The sequence below is a fragment of the Eurytemora carolleeae genome, unplaced genomic scaffold, assembly GCF_000591075.1.
Source record: "Eurytemora carolleeae unplaced genomic scaffold, Eaff_2.0 scaffold561, whole genome shotgun sequence".
In the NCBI taxonomy this organism is placed as follows: Eukaryota; Metazoa; Arthropoda; class Copepoda; order Calanoida; family Temoridae; genus Eurytemora; species Eurytemora carolleeae.
The window spans coordinates 38,003-63,231 of NW_019396938.1; the positions used below are offsets into that span (position 1 = coordinate 38,003).

Consider the following 25,229-nt stretch of genomic DNA (forward strand, 5'->3'; position numbering starts at 1 on the left):
GATGAAAGGATAGATGGATAAAAGGAAGAATAGATGATTGAATGAATAAATACCTGGATTTGGAACAAGGACAGCTGCCGCATTATTCTTAATCTTTTCCGTGTACCCCTGCAGTAAACAAATTGCAGTACATTACTAAGTAAACAATCTTCAGTACATTATCAAAAAAACATATTTACATTTCCTAAATCCTACCTTGCAATTATCCGTTTTCTGTTCCAGCAGAACTAGATGTGGATCTAGGTCTGTTCTTTCAGCTTTTCCCAACTTCTCTTCCGTAAACTATAAAGAGTATTCCGTAAACTAAGCAAGATATTACGGAAACTAAACAGAATATTCCGTAAACTAAACAATATATTACGGAAACTAAACAGAATATTCCGGAAACTAAACAAAATATTCCAGAAACTTAACAATGCATTCCATAAACTAAAGAAAATATTCCGCAAACTAAACAATATATTCCGTAAACTTAACGATATATTCCGGAAACTAAACAGAATTTTCCGGAAACTAAACAAAATATTCCGGAAACTTAATAATACATTCCGTAAATTAAACAATATATTCCGGAAACTAAACAGAATATTCGAGAAACTAAACAAAATATTCCACAAACTGAACAATTAATTCCGTAAACTAAACAGAATATTAAAAAAAAATATTCCGTAAACTTAACAATATATTCCAGAAACTAAACAAAATTTTCCGCAAACTTAACAATATATTCTGTAAACTAAACAATTTATTTCGGAAACTAAACAGTATATCACGGAAACTAAACAGAATATTCCGGAAAATAAACAAAGTATTCCGGAAACTAAATAATATATTTCGTAAACTTAACAATATATTCCGGAAATTAAACAATGTATTCCGAAAACTAAACCGAATATTTGGGAAAATAAACAAATATATAATTATAAATTTTGGCAGCTAGAGTTAGTCTCCTACCAAGGGCCCAGCAGTCGCCACTTTTATAATGATAAAAATAATAATGAAAGGGGGGAATACCTCCCCCCCCACTCTCCACCCATTAAACGTTTATTAATCCCCTGGCATGGTTAATAATGTATTCAAATAATAAATTATGAAAACTAATAACCAAGCTTCAAGGGCGCTTTTAACTATTAAAATGAAAGCACAATAATTTTTACAAATTCAATTAATCATTTTTTTTGTACTTGACTTAATGAAAGGGTTTCGGTATGTTATCAATATATTTGCAAAAAACGAAATTTTTAATCTTTCTTCTACAATTCAAAGTTTGCCTTTTTCACTTTCTAGCAGAGCCGTCAGGAAGCGGGTATAAAACCCCCTCTATTTGCGCCTAGGCGGCCTAAGCTGTGAGGTGTAAAACTATTAACTAACCTGTTTTGCTCTGTTGAAAACAACAGAGGCTTCTTCTTGTATATGTACGTCCTGGTGGGCGTGCAATAGATAGATAGATAGATAGATAGATAGATAGATGGATAGATGGATAGATACATAGATAGATAGATGAATAGATAGATGGATAGATAGATCGATGATAGATAGATCGATAGATAGATAGATAGATAGATAGACAGATAGATAAGAATATAGATAGATAGATTAAAATTGAATAGCTATATAATAAAATGATCGAAAAACAACAATTTTACATTATATAAAAAGTTATTTTACTGGCAAGCAAAATGGATTTTAACTTTATGTATAACAGCTGTTGTGACAGATGATCTGACAGGTGTTATCAATAAGACAGATTATTTTACAGCTTGGTTATCAATGTGACATATACTCTGACAGCTATTATCAATGTGACATAACTAACAGCTGTTATAAATGTGACATACTTTAACAACTGTTAGCAATGTGACAGGTGAACTAACAGCTGGTATCAATGTGACAGATGATCTGACAGCTGTTATAAATGTAACAGGTGATCTAACAGCTGTTATCAACGTGAGAGTTGTTAGGAATGTGACATCTGATCTGACAGCTTTGTCATAAATGTGAAAGATGATCTAACAGCTGTTATCAATGTGACAGCTGGGTAATTCACCTGGACAGCTCTGGAAACAAATGTGGACGCATCACTTAACGTTTTCTTGAAATTGTCCATCTTCTTCTGAAATCAAGGTCTTATATCAAATACTGTTTAAGGATAATACCAGACGTATTGTATTTAAAAATTTAAAAATAAAAACTACGACTGTAAAAAGAAATGAATCAGGATCCTAAGCAAGGGTCTATAGATGATTCTTTAAGAGTTGCATAGTGCCCTTTAACTCTTCTGCTTAGCTGTTTTTTTTATAAAAAATTGATTATTTCGAATTGTGGAACTTTCAATACAAACTACCTTGCGAATTATTGAACAAGGTAGTGTTGTGAATCGGCCATGTAACACTACAAATTTCTCTTTAAGTATGTCAGTAACAAGTAAGAAAGAAAAAGAACAAGAATAAGATTAAAAGTTTCCATATCTCTGAGTGAATTAGTTGGGGAATATAATTACCACCTTTAACTGACCCCCCCCCCCCACATCCTTAGATCGTTGTGTGTATTTTTCTTAATAAAGGGACTGTACAAGTAATTTGAAGTGACCGATTCATACCAAAGCTTTGTCTGATCAAGTTTAAAGGGTCCTTATGAATCAGAGGATCACTTATAATTACAACAAAAGAACATGTAAGTCATAAAAAAAATCTAGCTTTAGACAAAAATTGAAAAACTTTCTAATTTTTTTAATCAAAAAAACTTCAAAATAAAGCAAAATGTTTCTGATAGAAATGTAAACACGTTTTGTTTACATTTCTCTCAGAAACTGCAGTACAGATTAATCTCAAAAGATGCCAGTGTACTCAGGGGCGTACTCAAGAATTTCTTTCTTGGGAGGGGGCTCAGCCCCCATTGGGGCCCAAGAAAACAAAGAATTTATTCCCCAATTATAGCGCCTCTAAATGTATTCACATTCCTTACGAAATGCAGTTTACACTTTTGTTTATATATTAATATTTAATATTTTAATTGTGTGTGTGTGGGGGAGGGGGGGGGAATAATTTTTAATAAAGCTAAGATAGGTATGATAATAATTACTAGTTTAATATTTCATGATTTACAACTTTTATACTAAGTCTAAATATAATTACAATAGTCGAAAAAATGAGAAAAAATATTCATTTAAAAATTCGAATATCTTACAGACATCACACCTGTGAAAACTAAATTAATTTTATATAAAAAACATAACTTATCATGAAACACATTCTGAAACAACTTTGAATTTAAATTTAAAAACATGAAAAAATCAAGTTATTTTATTTTATAGAAAACTGAAAAACATATTCATATTAGACTAAGGTTTGAAAGTTTTTTTATGAAAAAAAATATTCCATAATTAAAAACCGTGATGATAAAGTGCATCCATTTCCCACCTATTATACTGTTAATATTACATAAAATGTATTTAATACCATACATAATATATTGGATTATGTTAAGAGGAAAATATCATGTTTCGGGAGACAAGATCAAATTATATATAATCCTCTGGAGAATTATTCTTCGTGGGAATTACAACCCCCTCCCCTCATATCATTAACATTTTTTACGACAATGTATGACAATGTCGCTGTACATAAGATTAAATTGATAGATTGATAATGGCATGTCCGATTCACTACTGTACCCTTAACATTCTTGGTTGGTCAAGTATAAATTAGATATCCATGGTTTTATTTTTGAAAACTGATTATTTTTACTTGTGGTTTTATTATCCTCCATACTAATTGAAAATTAAGGTTTCAAGGGAAATGTTGAGAATCATTGGGCATGTCTCTCGTTGTTTAAATGAAGGGTCGACCATTAACTTTATTTATTTAAATAATAATTATAATTCATCTAATTTCATTTATTTTTTAACTTTAATAAATGCTAAAATTTTTTATATCTACATTTTTAATTTATTAAACTATAGAATATAAAAGCTTAAACCCCCCTCCCCCCTACTAAGCATGCATGATTTAAGAAACATAGAAAATTAGTGTACTTAATGAGTAAAAATGTTTAAAAGTCAATAATTATAGTGCTTTCTCATCAAATCTAATATTAATATTGATAATAATATAATTTTTAAATATTAAATAATATGGAAGATATCTAAATATATATATATGAATGACAAAATTTGCTTAACTGCTGTACTGCATGAATAGGAAAGTAACGTTAAATAACAATAATTACGTCACGGTGGTCTCAGTGTGAACCTCTAATCACAAGGGTTACAGACACACTGAGTGATCAGCTGACTTCCAATGTTATTGATTTCGTTCTGCTTCCCAGATTTTCTTGAGAAAAGACGACATTCAAAACAGATTACTTCTACATCTATTAACAATAATACAGGGTGTCCCACGAAACATGACAGTTGGTGAATAGTTTAGAATGTTTTTTTTCCATAATTTGTTAAGTTGTTTGATACCAAAGATTAATAAAAGTATTATATGGGAGTATGTTATATTAAAATTGATTTCAAAGTAAAGGATAATGAAGCAAAAGGATGTTTTAACTAAAAATAACGATTTATTAAAATTAACAAAATTGAAATCTGAACCAAACTCTTTATATCTCCGGTAATACTGAAAGCACAAAAAAAGCAGATTACTTTTTGGAAATGCCAGGGATAGGAGAATTATGTGATAATTGATTCAAGAATCATACATGTTAAAGTAGATAGAAGACTAAATGTCACAAATAAATTCAAATATCAAAGACGACTTTCAAGTCGTCTTGCTATTGTCATGTTTCGTGGGACACCCTGTATATTATATTTTTTTTATAAACTTTGATAAGTTTATTCTCGGAGAAAATATATATTTTCTTTTCACTGGTTTATTAAAAAAAGTTACAATATTACAACAATATTACAATATTACATACAGTGACATTACATATACTACATAAATTACTTACATAAAACTTTGTTTTTAATTAAACTACCCCAAATTAACACACAGAGCAATACAGTATACACACACCTCTGCCCCTTAAGTAAAAGTAAATTCAACCTTTATGAAGCATAAAGTCTGACCACGTCAACCTTGTTACACCGACTAGTCCTGTCCATAGAGCTAGGTATAGTAAAAACTGGAACCTGACACGGCTCGGAAATTTAAATGTACTACGGCTGCCCGTGTATAATGTTAAAATGTGAAAAGTTGTTAATCTTCAAAAATAATTAGTAACGAGATATTTTGGATATATTTGATAAAAGGAATTGAGTCTTTGCCACAAATTCAGTTTTTGTAAAACCTATATCTCTGTAACCTGATGGTGTAAACCTTTGATATTTCAAACTTACATTATTTGATCTAATAGCATTCATAGTTTGAAATATTAAAGGTCTACGACATTGGGTTGCAACGATATTGAAATTAGAAAATCAGAGTTTGTTACAAAAACTCAATTCCTTTGTCCAATAAATAGTTCAGAAATATTCATAAACAATAAAATGAGATCCTTTGTTTTGTGAGGTTTAAGAGTACTTTTCATCATGAATATTGAATACCATGTACATTAGGAACAATGTACAAATCTCCTTTTTCCCTAAATTGAAAAATACTAAAATTTAAAAAGATGTAAGTTTTAATTTCATCTTAACTTATATTTTTTGGCAAATGTGTTCTTTTTTACTTAATGCTGATTTCAAACAATTTAAAGTGACGCTCCATGAGAAAATGACAATGCACGAGTCACAACGGTACCATTAAAAGCTTCGTCTGATCAAGTAAAGACTAGATATCAATGTTTATAATTTTGAAAACTAAATTATAAAGGTTTTTAGGGACAGTTGTAAATAGGACATTGCCATATTTGTCTAGCGGGTCACAAGAAATTATGTTAACAGTCCCTTTAAACACAAGTTTCCCGACTGCCAAGTTCTGACTGTGATAGATGAATATTCTCCGAGCTGGAATCCATGAGTTGACCGGGGTCAGGGAGGTGTTGCGGGGGGCGCCCGGCAGTGGGAAGAGGGCGGGTCTCGGGTGTACTTGTGTAACGTACTGCAGGTTTGCCATTCTCAGACTGGAAGGAAGCGTCCTGCAAAAAAACAGATAGTTATAAAAATAATAAATGAATCACTGAATCAACGAATCACTGAATCACTGAATCACTGAATCACTGAATCACTGAATCACTGAATCACTGAATCACTGAATCACTGAATCACTGAATCACTGAATCACTGAATCACTGAATCACTGAATCACTGAATCACTGAATCACTGAATCACTGAATCACTGAATCACTGAATCACTGAATCACTGAATCACTGAATCACTGAATCACTGAATCACTGAATCACTGAATCACTGAATCACTGAATCACTGAATCACTGAATCACTGAATCACTGAATCACTGAATCACTGAATCACTGAATCACTGAATCACTGAATCACTGAATNATCTGTATATCTGTATATATGCATATCTGTATATCTGTATATCTGTATATCTGTATATCTGTATATCTGTATATCAGTATATCTGTATATCTGTATATCTGTCTATCTGTCTATCTGTATATCTGTATATCTGCATATCTGTATATCTGTATATCTGTATATCTGTTTATCTGATATCTGTATATCTATGTATCAGTATATCTGTATATCTGTATATTTGTATATCTGTATATCTGACATCTGTCTATCTGTCTATCTGTCTATCTGTATATCTGTATATCTGTATATCTTTTAAATGAATTGATCTTTCTTTTAGACTTTCTTTCTTTCTTCCATCGGTCTATCTGTCTATCTGTCAACCTGTCAATCTATCTATTTATCCATGTCTTTATATTTTCTAACTTACTTTTTGGATCTTGTACTGTACATACTCGAGCTAACTTCAGAATATCTAAAACATGAGGATACATCTTATAAAAAAGTATTCAAATATATTCGCATCTTAGATTGAGAAAAAGGTTCAACTTAAAGATTTTTAAAAAATATCTTTAAAAATATTTATTAAGAAAACTTTCTTTTTTAAATTTACAGAAAAGTTATATTCTAATATTGATATTGCAAAAAATGGCTTCATTGTTTTAAATTACCTTCAAAGAATTAAAAGATTTATTTATAAAAATTTAAATGGTTTTTGATTGTTCTAAAAGGCCTGTACTAATTGTATTGCAGACAAGAATACTGTACCAATTAAGTTAAAGCAAACATTGATATTTTTATTAAATTTTATTTCAGAAAATTTATAATTTCCTCTTAAAATTAAAGAATATATTTTTTAAAATAAAGATGAGAACACATGTTTTATAATTGAAAAAAAATGGGATTTAAAAGGGACAGTCTACAAAATTTTTAAAGAGGGGCATTTTTAATTCCCAATGGTACCGTTTAAACCTTCTTCTGTGCAAAAATGATGATACAATTCATGTTTTTTCATCTGATAATTTCCTATTGCATGGGTTCTCTTAAAAAATTACTTGTGGATTTATGCAGCAGAGACAAAATGAAAATTGCCAAAATTTAACATTTTCCAGATTTCTTCTCATTGTTGCACACAAAAAAGTTTAAAGGGCAATGTTGTGAATCAGGCGTTGAAGTCTTTAAATGGGGGAATACGTTAAAAGTTAGAAAATTAAAGAAGACGACGTTCAATCACCTTGAAGCAACATCTGTTCTGTCTAAGTCTGAAACACCAGACTTCAAGAATCCAGACCTTCAAAGAAAATATGATATAATTAAAAAAATAACGAACTGTGAGAGCAAGAAAACTCTGGAAGAATAAGACGTTTAGACTCAAGTTATGATTTAAAATAGACAAAAGAACATTAAACACAGTAATTATGCAGCTATAGTTTCAGTAGAAGTAAATATTTCCATTTACTGATAGCACCGATTGAAGGATTCATAACTCTGATTTGGTAATGAGATAGATAGAAAGATAGATGTTACCGCCATGCAATTTCAATTGGTTCAGAATAGACGACAAACACAAGACTGAACCCTGATTGGATCAGGCGCTAATGGACTCGGCATACAGGAGTGTTGTATAACAATTTGCCTTGTACAAACAGAAAATACACGTACTTAAGTATTTTTTAATGTCGGGTTCTTATTTCTTAGTTTTCTGGCTCTCACTGTATCATTAAGATTAAATCTTTCTGTGTAGTTTATTTTGTGGAAAAATTTGACTTCAAGGGACTGTACGCGTTATTTCAAATGACCCTCCATGCAAAAATGACAATATCCGATTTACAACGGTACCTTTTTAACATTAGACTGATCAAGGTTATAATGCAAGGAAAGTTAATTGCAGTTGCGAATACTCTGCGTATATATTGAAACCAGTTTTCTCTGGGCGGAATTTGTAAACAAGAATATATGCAGCAGTTTTCGTATACTTCTGAAATAACTTTCCTTGCATTTTAGCCTTGAGACTGATCATCGAGTCGCTAGCGTACAGTGTGAACTCAATTGTTAACTGACGTTACAAGAATGCCACGAAATCATATTTCTAGCTCACAACCGGTTTTAGAAAGTAATTATTAATATTTCTTAAATATAAAACAGCTTGCGAAACAAGTGTTCAACAATTACAAGCATTTGTGTATATTTACAAGGATGAGTCCGACATCCTTGGCCAGTCAAAGCGTTTATCAGTACCGTTGTAAATCTGGCATGGCAATTTTTAGCATGGAAGGCCACTTGAAATTACACTTACAGTCCCTTCAAAATATTTAATATTTTGGCATTCTTTACAGCTTCAGGAAAGAATCCATAAGACAAGATTGGAAGCTCTTCTACTGACCTATCTCTTGACTTTGACCTCCGTTTGTTTGGAAGACTGGTTGGAAATGGATCCCTAGAAGAGGGATGGCGTTCTCCAAGGTTGTATTGTGAGTCTAACACTATTCCAGTTGAACTACCAGGGAAGGGGCTTGGAGAGAAGATAGGTGGAGGTAATGACGGGCTTAGTTCACTAAATAGTTTATTGTCAAAGAAAGAGAAAAAAGTATATAAAGTATGTAGAAAGAAAAATCTAAATTTTACCTTTGGTTTTGATTGAAAAAGTAATCAAGGTCTTGGTCAGGATTTCTTAAATAATACTTTATTATAAAATTATAATAATGATGATGATAATGATAATGATAATGATAATGATAACAATAACAATAACGACAATAACGATAAAAATAACGTCTATGACAACAATAACAATAACAATAATGATAACAATAACAATAACGACAATAACGATAAAAATAACGTCTATGACAACAATAACGATAGCGATATTAACAATGATATTGAAGTTAACAACAAATATGATAATGATATTGACAATGTTATTGAAGATGAAAACCACTATAATAATGAACGTGACAACAAAAATGATAATTATATTGAAGATGACACCAAAAATAATAATGTAAATGAGAGTACCTCTGATCTGCTCTACTCCATCTATCCTCCTCTTCATCCAACTCCTCCACCTCCTCCCACCTGTTATCCATGGCCATCATCTCAAGGTTTTCCTTTAAAAATAAAAATAATGATTTACATAATGCATGGATCCAGTATACACTGCATATACTAGTATTTCAAGTATAAAAATGGAAAATAATATATTTCCAAGAATAAATATTGATAGACGGAGAGATAAAACATAGACGGACAGCTGATAAACCAACGAGGTTATAGTGTATAAAGTGATGATGTACGCTAATCCTTTACTAATTTAATAGGCCATAAACTATACCGAGAGCGTACTGCATATTTGTTTATTATAAGAAGATTCTGGCCTAACCTACAGTATATCATTATTAGTAAACAGTTGTAAGTGTACAGTACAGCTAATTGAGCACACACGTAGAAGAACTATCATCCCCCCTATGATAAACAGATAGATAGACAGATAGATAGACAGATAGATAGACAGATAGATAGACAGATAGATAGACAGATGATATACTAATAGGTAGACAGATAGATAATAATTAATAATAACCTGATTCCAGACTGATTTCCCAATACTTTTCTCCCTATCCACCAACAGGTTCACATTCTTTACCTAAACATGTATACTTGTACACTCAAGTACATTTGTACACGTGCAGTATAGTTGTATAACTTTAAAACAGGGAACAGGAATAAAGGGAAAGGAAATGGCGCTGGTCCGGCAAGAGAAAGCCAGTCGCACTGCTTTCCAGACCAGTACAGCAAACTGACACACACTCTTCTGGTACAGACACACAACATGACTACAGTCAAGGAAATTGTAGAACAATGTCGTCGATTATAATTAAATTTGAATAACGAGTAGTTTATTGTAAACTTTAATAAAATTATATTCTTTGCATGAAAATTTGGCTTTATAGTGTTGACTTAAATATGTAAATAATATATTACATGTATATTAAACATATGTTTAAGTAAACAATTAACAATAAACAAATGTACTCTCCTAGACTGTACAAATCCCGAGATTCTTACGTACTGTATAAACCTACAGTACAAACCTTTGGTACAGTAAACTGACACACACTCTTTTGGTACAGACACACACACACATGACGTTTCCGCCCCCTGTTTTAAAATTAATATTCTAAGAGCCCAAAATTTAAAAGAGTATCGTTAAACGAAACTCCCGAGTTTTATTTTTGGGGTTTTAACATTTGTGTAGATTTTGATTTAAGAGATTCAAAAAAAAAGGGAGAATATGAAGAAATTGGAACAGATTTCTCTAAATCAATTCTAAAGAAGAAAAAATGGTTTCAAATGCTAACTTTATTTAACTGGGATACTACAGTAATCAGCCAGATAACAATGGAATAGGAAGACGACAGTATAGCAATACTTAACTGTATTTGATGGTGTTACAAAGCAAATGGTTTTACCAGACACTTATAAAATCACATATTTTGTGAAATAAGTCTTTCAACACTGTCGTCATTAAACTTTTAAAAGTTAAAACTTGATTCTAAAGTCGTCTTACTATTTCAGAGTTTTCTGGTTATCACTGTACTAAAATCGTGTTCTCATGAACAATGAAGATTTAGAAATAGTCACTTAATTCCCAAGTTTATTGAGACACCCTTTTTCATTGTTTACCTTAGGTTTGTATCCAAACTCTGAAACTTGCAGACAATCCAGATCAGAGGGACCGGCGCTATTGTTTGGAGCAATATACCCTAAACAATGGACCCTCAATATATTTTGTTTAACTTTGAATTCTGGAAGTCGCCATTTCTAATCGTTCTCAAATTTTCGCGATTTTTTTCTGTTTGAATATTGGTGCAATTTAAAAATAATAAATTTCGACATTTTTTAAGTGCAAAATTGTTCAACTTCGATTAGCCATAAAGTTTTTTTTTCTGGGGTCATATAAGTTGCCTCAAAATTTGTTGTATGCCCGATCAGTTTATCCGTTTTTACGTCTATTGGATACAAACAAACAGACAGAATAACAAGCAAAGTATATTTATAGATTTGATTAATTCACTCTTCAACTTTCTTTTCTGTTGTCCCATAAAGTTCCGATTCCTCTTTAAACAAATATTTTGATAAATAAATTTTGTTTGAAGTTTTGGAGGGAAATAAACCTACCTATTACCGATCCGCCCGTATTTTTGACCGAGAAAACATCATAAGGTTCAGCCTCTGATTTGTTATTCATAAATTGGCCTAAAGAAAAACATAAAATAAATAAAATCAGAAGCTTATTTTGTTAAAAAAATATTGGATAATTTTGAAAATTTAGCGGGATATTATTTCTTTTATATCATTAGGGATGATTTAAAAAAATCCCATTAAATGTTAAAAGTCTAGAATGAGAAGAACCGGGGCAATTTTGTATCGGGTTTAAAAAAATAGTGATAAAATGAAGAACAGAGTGTAAGCCCTAAAAAAAAATAATTTTCAGAGATCAGCACTGTAAACTCCCGATCATTTCAAGAACCGGACCAACTGTTACACAGCTAGAGCAAGCTGAACAGTACATAAACAGACTTGATAAGGCTAAACGGGACAGTGCACCAAATATATCAGACCCTTTTAGGGAGATTATAGTGAGAAGGATGCCACTGAACTACCTGTCAGTTTTAAAAACGTGTTCTGCTGTTTATTCTCCGCCATCTTGTTTATGTCCCCGGCAGCGGCCATATTGGAAAATGGCGGTGCTTTGCCGACTGTTCCTGGGTTGAAGATATTCTGCTGAAACCGCGCAGGAGAATATCTTCAGAAAAAAACACAATCATAAGTTAAATTAAAATTAATAATCATGAAAAAAAAATTATAAACTCCTAATAATTGAGAAATTTCCAATTTTGTCCGCATAATTGCGATTTTTATAAACCTAAACCAGAACCTATCATGAAGTTTAAAGATTGAAGTTTCAATCTGAAGGAAATATCTGTCCGATTCACAACGATACCCTTTAAACGCCTATTATTTAGACAGGACTCAAAAATAGTAAATTATTGATTGCTTGATCGTATTTTCCTAAGTTGATGCGGGGAGAGAAGGTTGGTAGTCTCTTCTCTTCGGTCAGAGCTTAATTAAATAAATAAATAAATAAATAAATAAATAAGTTTTTAAACAAATAAGTATATAAAATAATGAATGAGTTAACAACAGAATAAATAAGTTAACAGCATAATTAATGAGTAAGTAAATAAACGAAAGAATATGTGAATAAATGGAGAATGACGTGAATGAAAGAATGAATAAGTGAATAAACATTATTAAAAAGTAAACAGCATAATGAATAAATGAAGATGTGAGTAAGTAATAAATGAATGAATACGTGAATAAGGGAATGACAAATTGAGAAACAAAATTAATAAATAAATAAGTGAATAACTCCATAATGAAAACGTGAATAATAAAAATGAATGATAGAAAAAGAGAATGAATAAGTAGTTAAAAATTTAAAAAGGGAAGAAAATTATGATTAAGTGAATAAATAAATAAGCAAGTGAATAAAAGAATGAATAAGTGAATAAAAGAATGAATAAGTGAATAAAAGAATGAATAAGTGAATAAAAGAATGTAAAAGTGAACAAAAAACGAATGTAAGATTAAAAAAAATAAAATAAATAATCTAGTGAAAAAAATACTGAAATAATCATTGTATCTATAAATAATGGTATTTAAATAAAATAAAATTTTACCTTTCCCTTTTGGTAAACTTCATCATCAAATCCTTACGGGAGAAAACGTAGAAACTAAAAAATTGAAAACTATAAACATGTTCTAAATTATCTAAATAAATGAATTATCATGATACGAATATGATATGAAACTTCTTATATATTTTTTGTATATTTGATCTTAAAGGAACTGTCAGCGTAATGTTAAGCGAACATCCCAATATTGCCAGAATTACATCGATACCCTTTAAAAGCTTTCTCTAAATTTGAAATCTATGTTATGTTTTTAACTGGTTTTTTTTCATTTGTAGTTTTTTTGCAAAGTGACTTGCGCATTTCTTGCTTATAAAAGACGGAGTAACGATGTTATCTTCCACAGTTCTTGTCATATTTCTTGCTTATAAAGACGGAGTAACGATGTTATCTTCCACAGTTCTTGTCATATTTAGGTTTCAAGGGTAACGTTGTAAATTGGGAATTACCATCTGTGCAGGAAGGGTTAATTAAAATTACCTTACATTCCTTTAAATAAGAAAATATAGTAAAACACGGGCAGCCGTAGTACATTTGAATTTCCAAACCGTGTCAGGTCCCAGTTTGTACTGCACCTAGCTCTATGGACAAGACTAGCCGGTGCAACAAGGTTGACGTGGTCAGACTTTATGCTACATTTAGGTTGAATTTACTTTTACTAAAGGGACGAATTTGCGTGAAAATATAAGAACCTGAGAACTAGAACTCCAATACTGAGAGATAGAGCACAGAACAACACAGAACATACTAATCTCAAGCTAACCTTTACAATAAATACATGGTTGGATAGATAGATAGATAGAAAGATGCTGAGAGATAGATAGATAGCTAGATAGATATATACATACTGAGAGATAGAGCACAGAACAGCACAGAACATACTAATCTCAAGCTAACCTTAACAATAAATACATGGTTAGATAGATACTGAGAGATAGAGCACAGAACAAAACAGAACATACTAATCTCAAGCTAACCTGCACAATCAATACATGGTTAGATAGATAGATAGATAGAGAGATAGAGCACAGAACAGCACAGAACATACTAATCTCAAGCTAACCTTTACAATATATACATGGTTAGATAGATAGATAGATAGAAAGATGCTGAGAGTGAGAGATAGATAGATAGCTAGATAGATATATACATACTGAGAGATACAGGGTGTCCCACATCAAATTAGACCGCGTCAATGGGTCTAAATTACGATTTAGGGGACAAATCAGAAAATTTAAGAAGAATGAATCATTTTGAAAAATTTAATAAGGCTAATAGAAATTTTTTCTTGCAGAAAATGCTAGATTTTTCGAGTATTCTATGTGTATTTTGGCGTTAAAGATTGGAGAAAGTCTAATATGATATGGGACGCTCTGTAGAGCACAGAACAAAACAGAACACACTAATCTCAAGCTAACCTTTACAATAAATACATGGTTAGATAGATAGATAGATAGATAGATAGATAGATAGATAGATAGATAGATAGATAGATAGATAGATAGATAGATACATACTGAAAGATAGAGCACAGAACAAAACAGAACACACTAATCTCAAGCTAACCTTTACAATAAATACATGGTTAGATAGATAGATAGATAGATAGATAGATACTGAGAGATAGAGCACAGAACAAAACAGAACATACTAATCTCCAGCTAACCTGTACAATAAATACATGGTTAGATAGATAAATAGATAGATAGATAGATAGATAGATAATACACACACACATATATATATATATATATATTATACCAGTTTTCTCTGCCAAGGGGTCAGCTTTCTATTTTCAGATTTTTGTTTCTATTTTTAGATTTTTTGTTCCTATTTTCAAAATTTGTTGTTCCTATTTTTATATTCAGTAAACTACTTCTTTAAAAACAAAAAGTAACAAATTTAATTTGGAATTTATATTTTAGCTTATGTTACTCCCAAGGTTCCCATGGGTTCCCTAAAAAATGTCAATTTGGTCCAGCCGTTTGGCCGGCTAAATCTAATATATAAATATACAAATAAATATTTATATAAACAGATGAGCGAAGAGCTTTATTGCATTAACTATACCTTTCCAAGTGTCGGAGACAGTAAACTTCTAACCCCAGCAGTTGTAAACAAACAAACCAGGAGAAAAGTAAACAAACATTGAACACTGCCATGCATCCTAGTAAATTCAGAATTTTTAGTGACAACTATGATCTTACTTTGTTACATCATATCAGAAGACCAAACCAAATTAATGAGTATGACCCGTTAATTAAGACTTAAATGAATCTTGTAGTCCAAAATTAGTTTTAAAATTTAAACAACTTTTCAAAAAAAAACAAAACAATTTAAATACAATTCACTTCAGAATTTGTTCTATAAATATCCTCCTTTTCGCGTAAGAAACTTTTGATCTTGAAGGATCATGGACCATGGTACCCAGAGGTTCCCTCCCTCATTGAAGTAAACTTTACCCAGCAAACATAGCCAGAGGTTCCCTCCCTCATTGAAGTAAACTTTACCCAGCAAACATAGCCAGGGGTTCCCTCATTGAAGTAAACTTTACCCAGCAAACATAGCCAGGGGTTCCCTCCCTCATTGAAGTAAACTTTACCCAGCAAACATAGCCAGGGGTTCCCTTCCTCATTGAAGTAAACTTTACCCAGCAAACATAGCCAGGGGTTCCCTTCCTCGTTGAAGCAAACTTTACCCAGCAAACATTAGGTGACTTCTGGACAAGGAGTATGAAATAGAAGAGAGATACAACTGACGCGGCCCGTCCTACCATATGACAATACAAGCTTTGCAGACGGGTACTTCATTTGCATAAGAAATATTCAGAATAGGTTATTGTATACGCGGTAATTGTTCATCAGACAATTATTTCTTATACAAATAGAGTACCCGTCTGCAAAGCATGTATAATCATATAGTAGGGCGGGCCGGGTCAGTTGTATCTCCATTCTATTTCATAATCCTTGCTTCTGGACCATAGAAGTATTGCTATAGACTAAGGTTTCCACCGGAAGCAATTTGAGAAGTACAAACAATTTTGCATGCATAATGTGCAATTTGATCACAACCAAATTTTCGTTTTATTATATCGTTAGTTCCCCTCCAAATGCTTGCCTTCAAGAGTTAAGTTAAAATGTTTCTTGGGTAGTTACCAATCATAAACAACATACATCTTGACCAACCGATACAATTCCTTAAATTTTACCTAATAGATTTCTCCTGGTCCAATGGAAGATGAGTTTCATCATTAGAACCTTCATTCTTCTTAGAAACAAATACACGGGTACTAGACCTAAACAATATATTTTTGTTAAATTACTATGTACACATTTTGGACCTAAAGGCATACAGACTAACTTATGGACATATGTACTGTATAGTATTCTTATCAAATTAAGCACATGTGAAAGGATTGTCTTTGCTGAAAATTTCAGCCGATTTGGGACTTACGCCAACTGACCAACAGACTGGTTAGTCAATAGACACTGTTTTGGTCACTCTGTCTTTAGTTTTCTACTAATATGGGTACAATTTTTACTAAATCTAGCATTGGGTAGGGAGAGCAGGGAGTAAGGAATAGAAGGGAGATATAACTGACGCGGTTCACCCTACCATATGATTATACATGCTTTGCAGACGGTACTCCAGTTGTATAAGAAATATTCAGAATAGGTTATTGTATACGCGGTAATTGTACATCAGACAAATATTTCTTATACACATGGAGTACCGTCTTCAAAGCATGCATAATTATATGGTAGGGCGAACCATGTCAGTTATATCTCCCTTTTATTCCTTACTCCCTGAGGGCGAGATTTCCCTGGAAATTTTAGTCTGATGGCATGGTAAATCTATGGTTAGCGCAATGCAAAAACCTGTTTTGGAATTTGCTTTTAGTGTTGATACCTTAGATTTGTCTTGACATCAAACTGAAATTTGCAGGGGACCCTATTCCTGCTCTGCTCTGCTAAAGTTTCAAAACTTCAAGTGCTGGGTCTCAAAAACTGCTTGTTAGTGGCTCAGTTACATTTGCCATAAATACAGTTGCCATTATTACACTTTCCATAATACATTTGCCATAAGTAACACTTGCCATGATGGTTACACTTGCCATAATTACAATTAATAATACTTATAATCAACACCCATTCATTTTTTTATTGAACAACTACATTTATAACTGTTGTGACTAAAATTAACAAATTTAAATAAGGGACAGTTCATGAGCAGTATACATATAAGGTTAAGTTACTGCTCTATTGGAAAAGTATTGTATTGTTATTGATTCTTCACCAAACTCTATCTTCCAGTATTAGTGTTCATATCTCTCCTGGCAGTATTGCTAGAAAACTTAAGTTGGGAATTTTCCTGAGAAAATTTAACGCAGTTATAGGAAAAATAGTAAGATTTATGTCTTTGTAAAAGTTAAAAAATTATGGCTAAAGTAATTATGGCAAGTGTAACTTATGGCAAGTGTTACTTATGGCAAAAGTGTTTATGGGAAGTGTAATTATGACAAGTGTAATTATGGAAAATGTATTTATGGCAAAAGTATTATGGCAAATGTAACTGAGCCTTGTTGGTTTGTCCGACATGGTTTTTGATCACTGACCCTTCAGTTTTTTAACCGATATGGCTTCAATTTTAACAAAACCTAGCCTTGGGTAGGGAGAGAGACTCTTGCAAATTTAAATCTGATGGCACAACAAACCTAGGGTTTTTGTCACTGTCTCTAGATTTGTTGTGCCATGAGCCAGAAATTTGCAGTGGACCCTTTCCCTATCCAAGGCTAGGTTTTGCTAAAAGTGCAGTTATATTAAAACTGTGTGTGCCAGGTTGGTCAGGTTTATAAGTTTTAGATCAATCAGGCTGAAATTTACAGCAGAGACTCCTTACCCAAGAAAGTATACTAATCTAAAAATGCACTTTTTACTGTAAAGTATACTAACATTCTAGTGTACATGCACTGTATAGCATACTAACCTACAAGTGTACATGTGTACTGTATAGTATGTATAGACAGATAAGCTGACTAGTACAGGAGCTAGGATGGATCCAGCAGAAACCTCCAGGCTCAGATAACATGTTCCTATACAAAAGGGAGTGTTTGCGGAAAATAACAGGGTTAGGTTATTCCTTAACACTTTATGTAAAGAGGAAGTTACCCCAAACCGCAATAATAAAATCCTATACAAATTATTTTCAATTCCATTTAATGAAAAAAAGACATGTTCAAAGTACCCAAAGAACAATGGAGAGGGAAAGGTTTGTTTGATTTTATTTTCACATATTAGAACAGGATAGTTTGTATGGCATAAAAAAACTGTCTTTAAATTAACAACAATCAGGCAGATTCCTGACAAGAAATTAACAACAATCAGTCAGATTCCTGTCCAGAAATTAACAACAATCAGGCAAATTCCTGTCCAGAAATTAACAAAAATCAGGCAGATTCCTGTCCAGAAATTAACAAAAATCAGCAGATTCCTGTCCAGAAATAAACAACAATCAGGCAGATTCCTGTCCGAAAATGTTGGTCTTTGTTTTTGTGATTGTTCCATGAAAAACTAGTTACTGTGCTGTCCTAGGCTTAACTTGATATTCTACCAAAAATGTTCAGCTCATGTTTATGATGAGTTATTACCTTGAGAAGTGTACTGGTTGAAACTAGCACCTGCCGTAATTCCACATATAAACAAGGGAACACACCATCCTAGTGTTTATTTATGGGATTAATTAATTTATTCTCTATTTTTGGAATTAGAATTAAAACTAAACCAATTCTGATGCTTTACCAAAAGAATCGGCACAGGTGTCTTGCGAATTTCTTTATTTAAAAAAAATATTTTCTGTACTTTGCATTGGAGCTAATAGAGCTATTAAAAGATGGAATTGCAACATGTATCATTTACATCATTTGTTTACTATGATCAATATGCATCCCTACCAATTAGATAGTACTTAGAGATTGAAGATTTTCTGACAACTATCCGTCCCATACTTTCATCCTAAAGAGAAATAGTTGTAATGATCTGAAGATAAGGTAAGGAACAGTAGACATTAATGTATCAAGATGTATACATGGGAAAATGTAAAGGCTTTTCTCAAAAATCTGTATCTAGTTTGGAAAACTGACACCACCATTCTCATAAAAACTGAAAGCCTTTTCAGTAACTTACCCTGTTTGCAATTTCTCCATAAACGTTTTCCATTTCTTCCTGCTGTGCCTCAGGCCCTGTCACCTTACTGTAAAAAAAATGGAGTTATGACACTGATAAGATGGGAAAAAGCTGTTAAAAAAACCATTGTATAACCTGTGTATAACTGCTGATGTAAGAGCCAACCAGAAGAATGATGTCAGAGTAGTGTAGTGCAACAGCATTCCTGTAAGAGCGCAGTACACTTGCTCCTCCATTTCACCAGATATACAGTAGAAGACTAAATCAAAACAAATTTCTTAAAACTGTTGATTAACCATTTCTAACAATCCTTGGAAAAGTTTTTTTGCATCAAAGAACTAAGGCAAAATATCAAAGCGAAGCCTAAAATCCAGCAAACACAACTGTTTTCCATTCACAAAATCCAAACTAATCACCATTACTTAAGAAAAAAAACTAAAACCAGCGTTTTCTATAGGCTTTTATGCTGTTTTTACCTAGAAATAAGATGATAGATAGCCAAAGATTGACTAGAGCCTGCTTGTAGCTAGAGGAGAGCAGGATCGAGGAAGAGAACAAGGAGTAGATGAATACAGTTAAGGATATGCTAATCAGGCCCAGGATGGAACCAAGATAGACAGATAGGTATTCAGCTAGAGGTGTGGCAGTTTCAGACACTCCATCAACTAAACATTTAAAGGTTGGTTTTAAACATTATTATTGTTTTTAAAGGACAAGCCAGCCATTGGAAAATGTATCCATGATCGATGGTGATCGTGATTAATCGGTTGTCTGTCAAAAACAGATCCATAATTGCAATTTAGAACTATAAAACCATAAGTGAGAATATTGTTCAAAATTTTCACTGAATAATGAGCAAAAGAGTGAAAACCAAGCAATGTTCAAATAAAACAATCCCTCTCTCTGATAAAAGTACATTTCCATCATATTTATCCATAAACGCAGTGCTCCTTGTCATATTCAGGAACACTACAAATATATACAAAGATAGTTTTAAAAAACTGTTTGATCTTCAAGTTTTAGTACACAGTTATCACCAAACATGAAATGAACTTCACTGCTTTAAATCAATGCAGCTCGTTTTACTTAAATTCATAGTTACAGGTGCCATGATTTACTTTATCAAATCTATTTGGACAAATGAGAATGATATTTTTATCACAGAAAACTTGTACCAAATACTGCATTTGTTAATTGCACATTCATTAATTGAAATCAAATCAAATCAAATCAAATCAAATCAAATCAAATCAAATCAAATCAAATCAAATCAAATCAAATCAAATCAAATCAAATCAAATCAAACCAAATCAAATAAAATAGTCCTAACCTGATTGAAGAATGAGGGTATAGTATCCAAGATGTGAACAGGTAAACAAAATTCCGTCATTCCTTTCTTCCTTGGTTGTACAGTGGTGAGAACTCCAGCCTCCCAAGCCTGAATACAGACAAGGAGTTAGAGTAGGGCTTTTTTAGGAGTTGGAGGGAGATGATATACTATCGCCTGGACTGTAAACTTACATCGATTTACAAATATATGTCATAAGGAGTTCATTACCTAACCTGTCTTTAGTATAATAATCAAATATGCAGTGTAGTTCTAGCCTATGTAGCCTATATCATACAAAATTCACTCTATAAATTATAATATCCTTGGTCTTTAAGCATTTTAAGGTCTTTGAGGTTTAATATAACATCAATTACATATACATTTCATCAAAAATACACCACACTTATTTGAAACCAACTTTATAGAAATAAATATAATTTTCGATTTTATACCCCCATGTAACATTTATATTTACCCTTGTTAGCACTTGTATCCCACCAAACAGGTTTAAGCTGACCTGCCCCAGCTTTAACTCTTCTCAACATAACATGAACTGGCTCTAAAATAAAGTGACATAACTAAAACAGTCAAAATGATAGAAAAGAATATAATCATGATAATAAAAATATCAACACCAATATAATTGAAAAAGGGGATCGAATTTTCAGATTGGGGAAATGGTGAGAATGATTTTGACTCAGAAATGTTTGAAATTCTAAGATTTTGCTCTAAAAATGGGTACCTTTAAGATCAAAGGGCTCTATGTTTGGTATAGTTGCTCCCAGGATAGAACTTGAAACCACACCAGAAATAACTCCAACCTAGAGAAATGAATATTAAACATAAAGTTTTTCTTACAGAACTTTCCAGAAAACAAATTTGTACCTGGGGAAAGAGTGTATCAGAATTGAACCCTGAGATTACAACTGTCTTCATCACACTTAATTCTCTAAAAAACATATTTGCATAAAATTTCTATGGCTATGGCTATGGCTATGGATATGGCTATGGCTATGGCTATCGCTTTCCCTATTGCTATATGAATGAACTTGTTGATGATTTTGCTATCGCTATCGCTATCGCAATCGCAATCGCTATCGCAATCGCAATCGCAATCGCAATCGCAATCGCAATCGCAATCGCTATCGCTATCGCTATCGCTATCGCTATCGCTATCGCTATCGCTATTAACTTATTGATGATTCTGCTAATACCTGTCAAGCTGTGCCAGCTGATAAGGCAAAGATGAAGGAAGCTGGATTGAACCTAATAGAAAAAATAATTTAAGAGAAAAGTGATTGATCCCTTCTCTTTAGTTATCCCTTCATTCTGCACTCTGCAGGTTTGCAATCACAACGGAATATCCATAAGGAATCAAATTGATCCCTTCTCTTTAGTTTGCCCTGCACTCTACAGGTTTGCAATCACAACGGAATATCCATGAGGAATCAAATTGATCCCTAGGTCTGCACAAAATTGATCCCTAGGTCTGCACAAAATTGATCCTGAGATTTGCAACACTAAAGTTTTCACCTCCAGAGAAATATTATTTGATCATACTTAAACAAACAACTGATTTTGGCTAATGTAAAAGGAAACAATTTTTCAAAGTTGTTTTCAAAGATGTTTTAAAAGTTGTTTTTAAAGTTGCTTTCCAAGTTGTTTTCAAAGTTGTTTTCAAAGTTGTTTTCAAAGTTGTTTTCAAAGTTGTTTTTAAAGTTGCTTTCCAAGTTGTTTTCCAAGTTGTTTTCAAAGTTGTTTTCAAAGTTATTTTCAAAGTTGTTTTTAAAGTTGTTTTCAAAGTTGTTTTCAAAGTTGTTTTCAAAGATGTTTTAAAAGTTGTTTTCAAAGTTGTTTTCAAAGTTGTTTTCAAAGATGTTTTAAAAGTTGTTTTTAAAGTTGCTTTCCAAGTTGTTTTCAAAGTTGTTTTCAAAGTTGTTTTCAAAGTTATTTTCAAAGTTGTTTTTAAAGTTGTTTTCAAAGTTGTTTTCAAAGTTGTTTTCAAAGTTGTTTTCCTAAATTCTCAAGCAAAACTTTCATTTTATAATGTTAAGTCTATCTATATAATTTAATCAAATTGATCGGAGGTAAATTATGCTTATTTCAAAAAAAATGTATTAATGAGTTTATCTATTTTAAAAAGATCTTTTTTACTTACCAAAAGTTCCAGAAGAGAAGCTGATATTTTTCTCAGAGCAATCAACAGCTCTAAGTAACAGGAATTATCAAAAATAACAAAATTGGACCGGATATTGAGGAAACCCCAAAAACCGTGGTAGCTGAGGAAATTTCCAAATGCCCGAGTATTAGGGAAATTTTCCAAAATCCTTTTTCAGTAATGTAATGGCTGTCAATTCAGTTTAAACGGAATGTAAGAGTAATTTCAAGTGACTCTCCATGCAAAGACGTCAATGTCCGATTTACTAGAGTACCCTTTGTTTATCCAAGAATGAATTAGATATACATGTTTTTGTTTCTTTAAACTGTTAATTTTATTTATGGTTTCTCTGCAAAAGTAACTTGCGCATTTCTTGTTTATAAGAAGCAATGGAGAAATTATAAGCATTAAACACTTTTTGAGTGAGAAAAACGAAGTTCTACTCAACATTTTGTTCAGATAAGGTTTCAAGAGTATCATTGTATGATGTGCTATCTTTTCATGGAGGATCACCTAAGAGGGAATACTAAGAAAAATGATAAACCCCCTTTAATCTGTGCCTATCTGTGTGAGTATACACCCCCTTTAATCTGTACCTATCTGAGTGAGTGTACACCCCCTTTAATCTGTACCTATCTGTTTGAGTATACACCCCCTTTAATCTGTACCTATCTGTGTGAGTATACACCCCCTTTAATCTGTACCTATCTGTGTGAGTATTCACCCCATTTAATCTGTACCTATCTGTGTGAGTATTCAACCCATTTAATCTCTACCTATCTGTGTGAGTATAAACCTCCTTTAATCTGTACCTATCTATGTGAGTATACACCCATTATAATCTGTACCTATCTGGGTGAGTATCTGAACTAGGCCAGCTGCAGGTCAGCTTGAGAAAGTTCCTCTGTGAGACAGGAACACCTTGAACCACTAGACCAGGTACTCCACACTGTAATAAATAGAGTCGTCGTCGTATTTATCAATATATTGAAGACGACTTTTGAGTTAGATTTAATTTTTTTTACCAAGTTTTTAAACAGCATGACTAGTATACACATCAACATGAACACAAAGATAAGCTGTCAACTAACAGGTTCTCTTTGTAAACTAATTTGAAAAAATATTGTTGGAAATCAAATCTTAAATTGAAAATTCGTTGTATTGATTAAAACGCTGACCACTGTACATAAGAACCCATAAAACTGTGGAATAGGAAGACGACAGTTATAATATAGTGGATTTGATTTAAAAAGCAAATAGATTTACTGGTAACTTATTAAATCATTTTTAAGTGAAATGGGACGTCGTACACTGCACAATTGCTGTGTCTCATGTTCATGAAACTATTCAAAGTCATAACTTTAGTCTAGAAGTCGTATTCCTATTATGGTTCTTCCTGTACATAAAAATGGTGGAACAGGAAGACGACCTCTATGCAACCTTGTATATATGTCGTCTTACTATTATGATCCTCCCTGTACATAAAAACGGTGAAACAGGAAGACGACATCTATGCAACCTTGTATATATGTCGTCTTCATATTATGATCCTCCCTGTACATAAAAACGGTGGAACAGGAAGACGACATTTATGTAACCTTGTATATATGTCGTCTTCCTATTATGATCCTCCCTGCACATAAAAATGGTGGACCAGGAAGACGACATCTATGCAACCTTGTATATATGTGAACTTGATGTTGTATTTAATAGTTTTACCAATATCTTGCAAATCAACTTTTTAGGTGAAATTATCTACACTAATCAATTGCTTTGTTTTATGTTCAATAATATTTATGCAACCTTGTGTGAATATGATGTGAAGGTTTAAAAAAAAAATTATTTGCATTACACTAAAATAAAAAATCGCTACAAATTCTATCTAAAAATATTTTCAGTTTAAACTACAAAAGGTTTACACCATGAGATTTCAGAGATAGGGACATTGAACAACATATTGCTCTGGAATATGAATATCCAAATTTTTTTTTGAGAAAAGTAGGGAACAAATTGATCTTCATGGCCCTGCTATAATGAAATTGAGTTAGAACTGACCATGAAAGATGATAAAGTGCACAATAGTTAAAAATAAATGAATGCATGGGAACATTAAAAGATGAAATAATGGAATGAATGAATGAATTAATGAATAGATGCAAGGATGGATAAATGATCGAAAGGATGAAAGAATGAATCAATGAATTAATAATGAATTAATGAAACCTCCTACCTGGAAACCTGTGACTATCCTAGCAATACTATTAATTGAGTTGACCAGCCTGGCCCCAGCTTGTTCCTTGATTTGACCGGCAAGTACTAGTTCAACTACTCTCAATGGACATTTGGTGAACTTACAAATATGAGATGGTGGGG

The 25,229-nt window shown here is 32.3% G+C and overlaps 2 protein-coding genes across 4 annotated transcripts in view; both read right to left on the reverse strand.

Moving 5' to 3' along the window:
* Positions 1-2,113, reverse strand: part of LOC111710334 (endophilin-B2) — a gene marked incomplete in the record, with an annotated part of 21,672 nt that extends 19,559 nt beyond the window's left edge. For 2 of the 3 annotated variants that reach the window (XM_023484396.1, XM_023484395.1), the window contains 4 exon segments: positions 54-108; positions 196-282; positions 1,372-1,422; positions 2,048-2,113. In XM_023484396.1, coding sequence (XP_023340164.1) covers positions 54-108; positions 196-282; positions 1,372-1,422; positions 2,048-2,107 — 253 coding nt within the window. 3 annotated transcript variants of the gene reach the window in all.
* A 4,697-nt stretch (positions 2,114-6,810) lies between these two features.
* Positions 6,811-25,229, reverse strand: part of LOC111710322 (adhesion G protein-coupled receptor A3) — an 18,794-nt gene continuing 375 nt past the window's right edge. Inside the window, exons 2-29 of the mRNA XM_023484385.1 lie at positions 25,087-25,181; positions 23,705-23,805; positions 22,857-22,906; positions 21,913-21,964; positions 21,584-21,647; positions 21,441-21,519; positions 21,174-21,257; positions 20,699-20,806; positions 19,845-20,033; positions 19,504-19,627; positions 19,369-19,435; positions 19,137-19,197; positions 18,834-18,902; positions 18,173-18,278; positions 16,395-16,481; positions 15,257-15,353; positions 13,879-13,949; positions 13,175-13,228; positions 12,504-12,554; positions 12,095-12,237; positions 11,610-11,687; positions 11,115-11,194; positions 10,012-10,074; positions 9,447-9,538; positions 9,054-9,098; positions 8,812-8,982; positions 7,663-7,719; positions 6,811-6,903 (exon numbers count right to left, since the gene is read on the reverse strand). Coding sequence (XP_023340153.1) covers positions 6,855-6,903; positions 7,663-7,719; positions 8,812-8,982; positions 9,054-9,098; positions 9,447-9,538; positions 10,012-10,074; positions 11,115-11,194; positions 11,610-11,687; positions 12,095-12,237; positions 12,504-12,554; positions 13,175-13,228; positions 13,879-13,949; positions 15,257-15,353; positions 16,395-16,481; positions 18,173-18,278; positions 18,834-18,902; positions 19,137-19,197; positions 19,369-19,435; positions 19,504-19,627; positions 19,845-20,033; positions 20,699-20,806; positions 21,174-21,257; positions 21,441-21,519; positions 21,584-21,647; positions 21,913-21,964; positions 22,857-22,906; positions 23,705-23,805; positions 25,087-25,181 — 2,387 coding nt within the window. The 3' untranslated portion in view covers positions 6,811-6,854. The remainder of the gene's footprint in view (positions 6,904-7,662; positions 7,720-8,811; positions 8,983-9,053; positions 9,099-9,446; positions 9,539-10,011; positions 10,075-11,114; positions 11,195-11,609; positions 11,688-12,094; positions 12,238-12,503; positions 12,555-13,174; positions 13,229-13,878; positions 13,950-15,256; positions 15,354-16,394; positions 16,482-18,172; positions 18,279-18,833; positions 18,903-19,136; positions 19,198-19,368; positions 19,436-19,503; positions 19,628-19,844; positions 20,034-20,698; positions 20,807-21,173; positions 21,258-21,440; positions 21,520-21,583; positions 21,648-21,912; positions 21,965-22,856; positions 22,907-23,704; positions 23,806-25,086; positions 25,182-25,229) is intronic.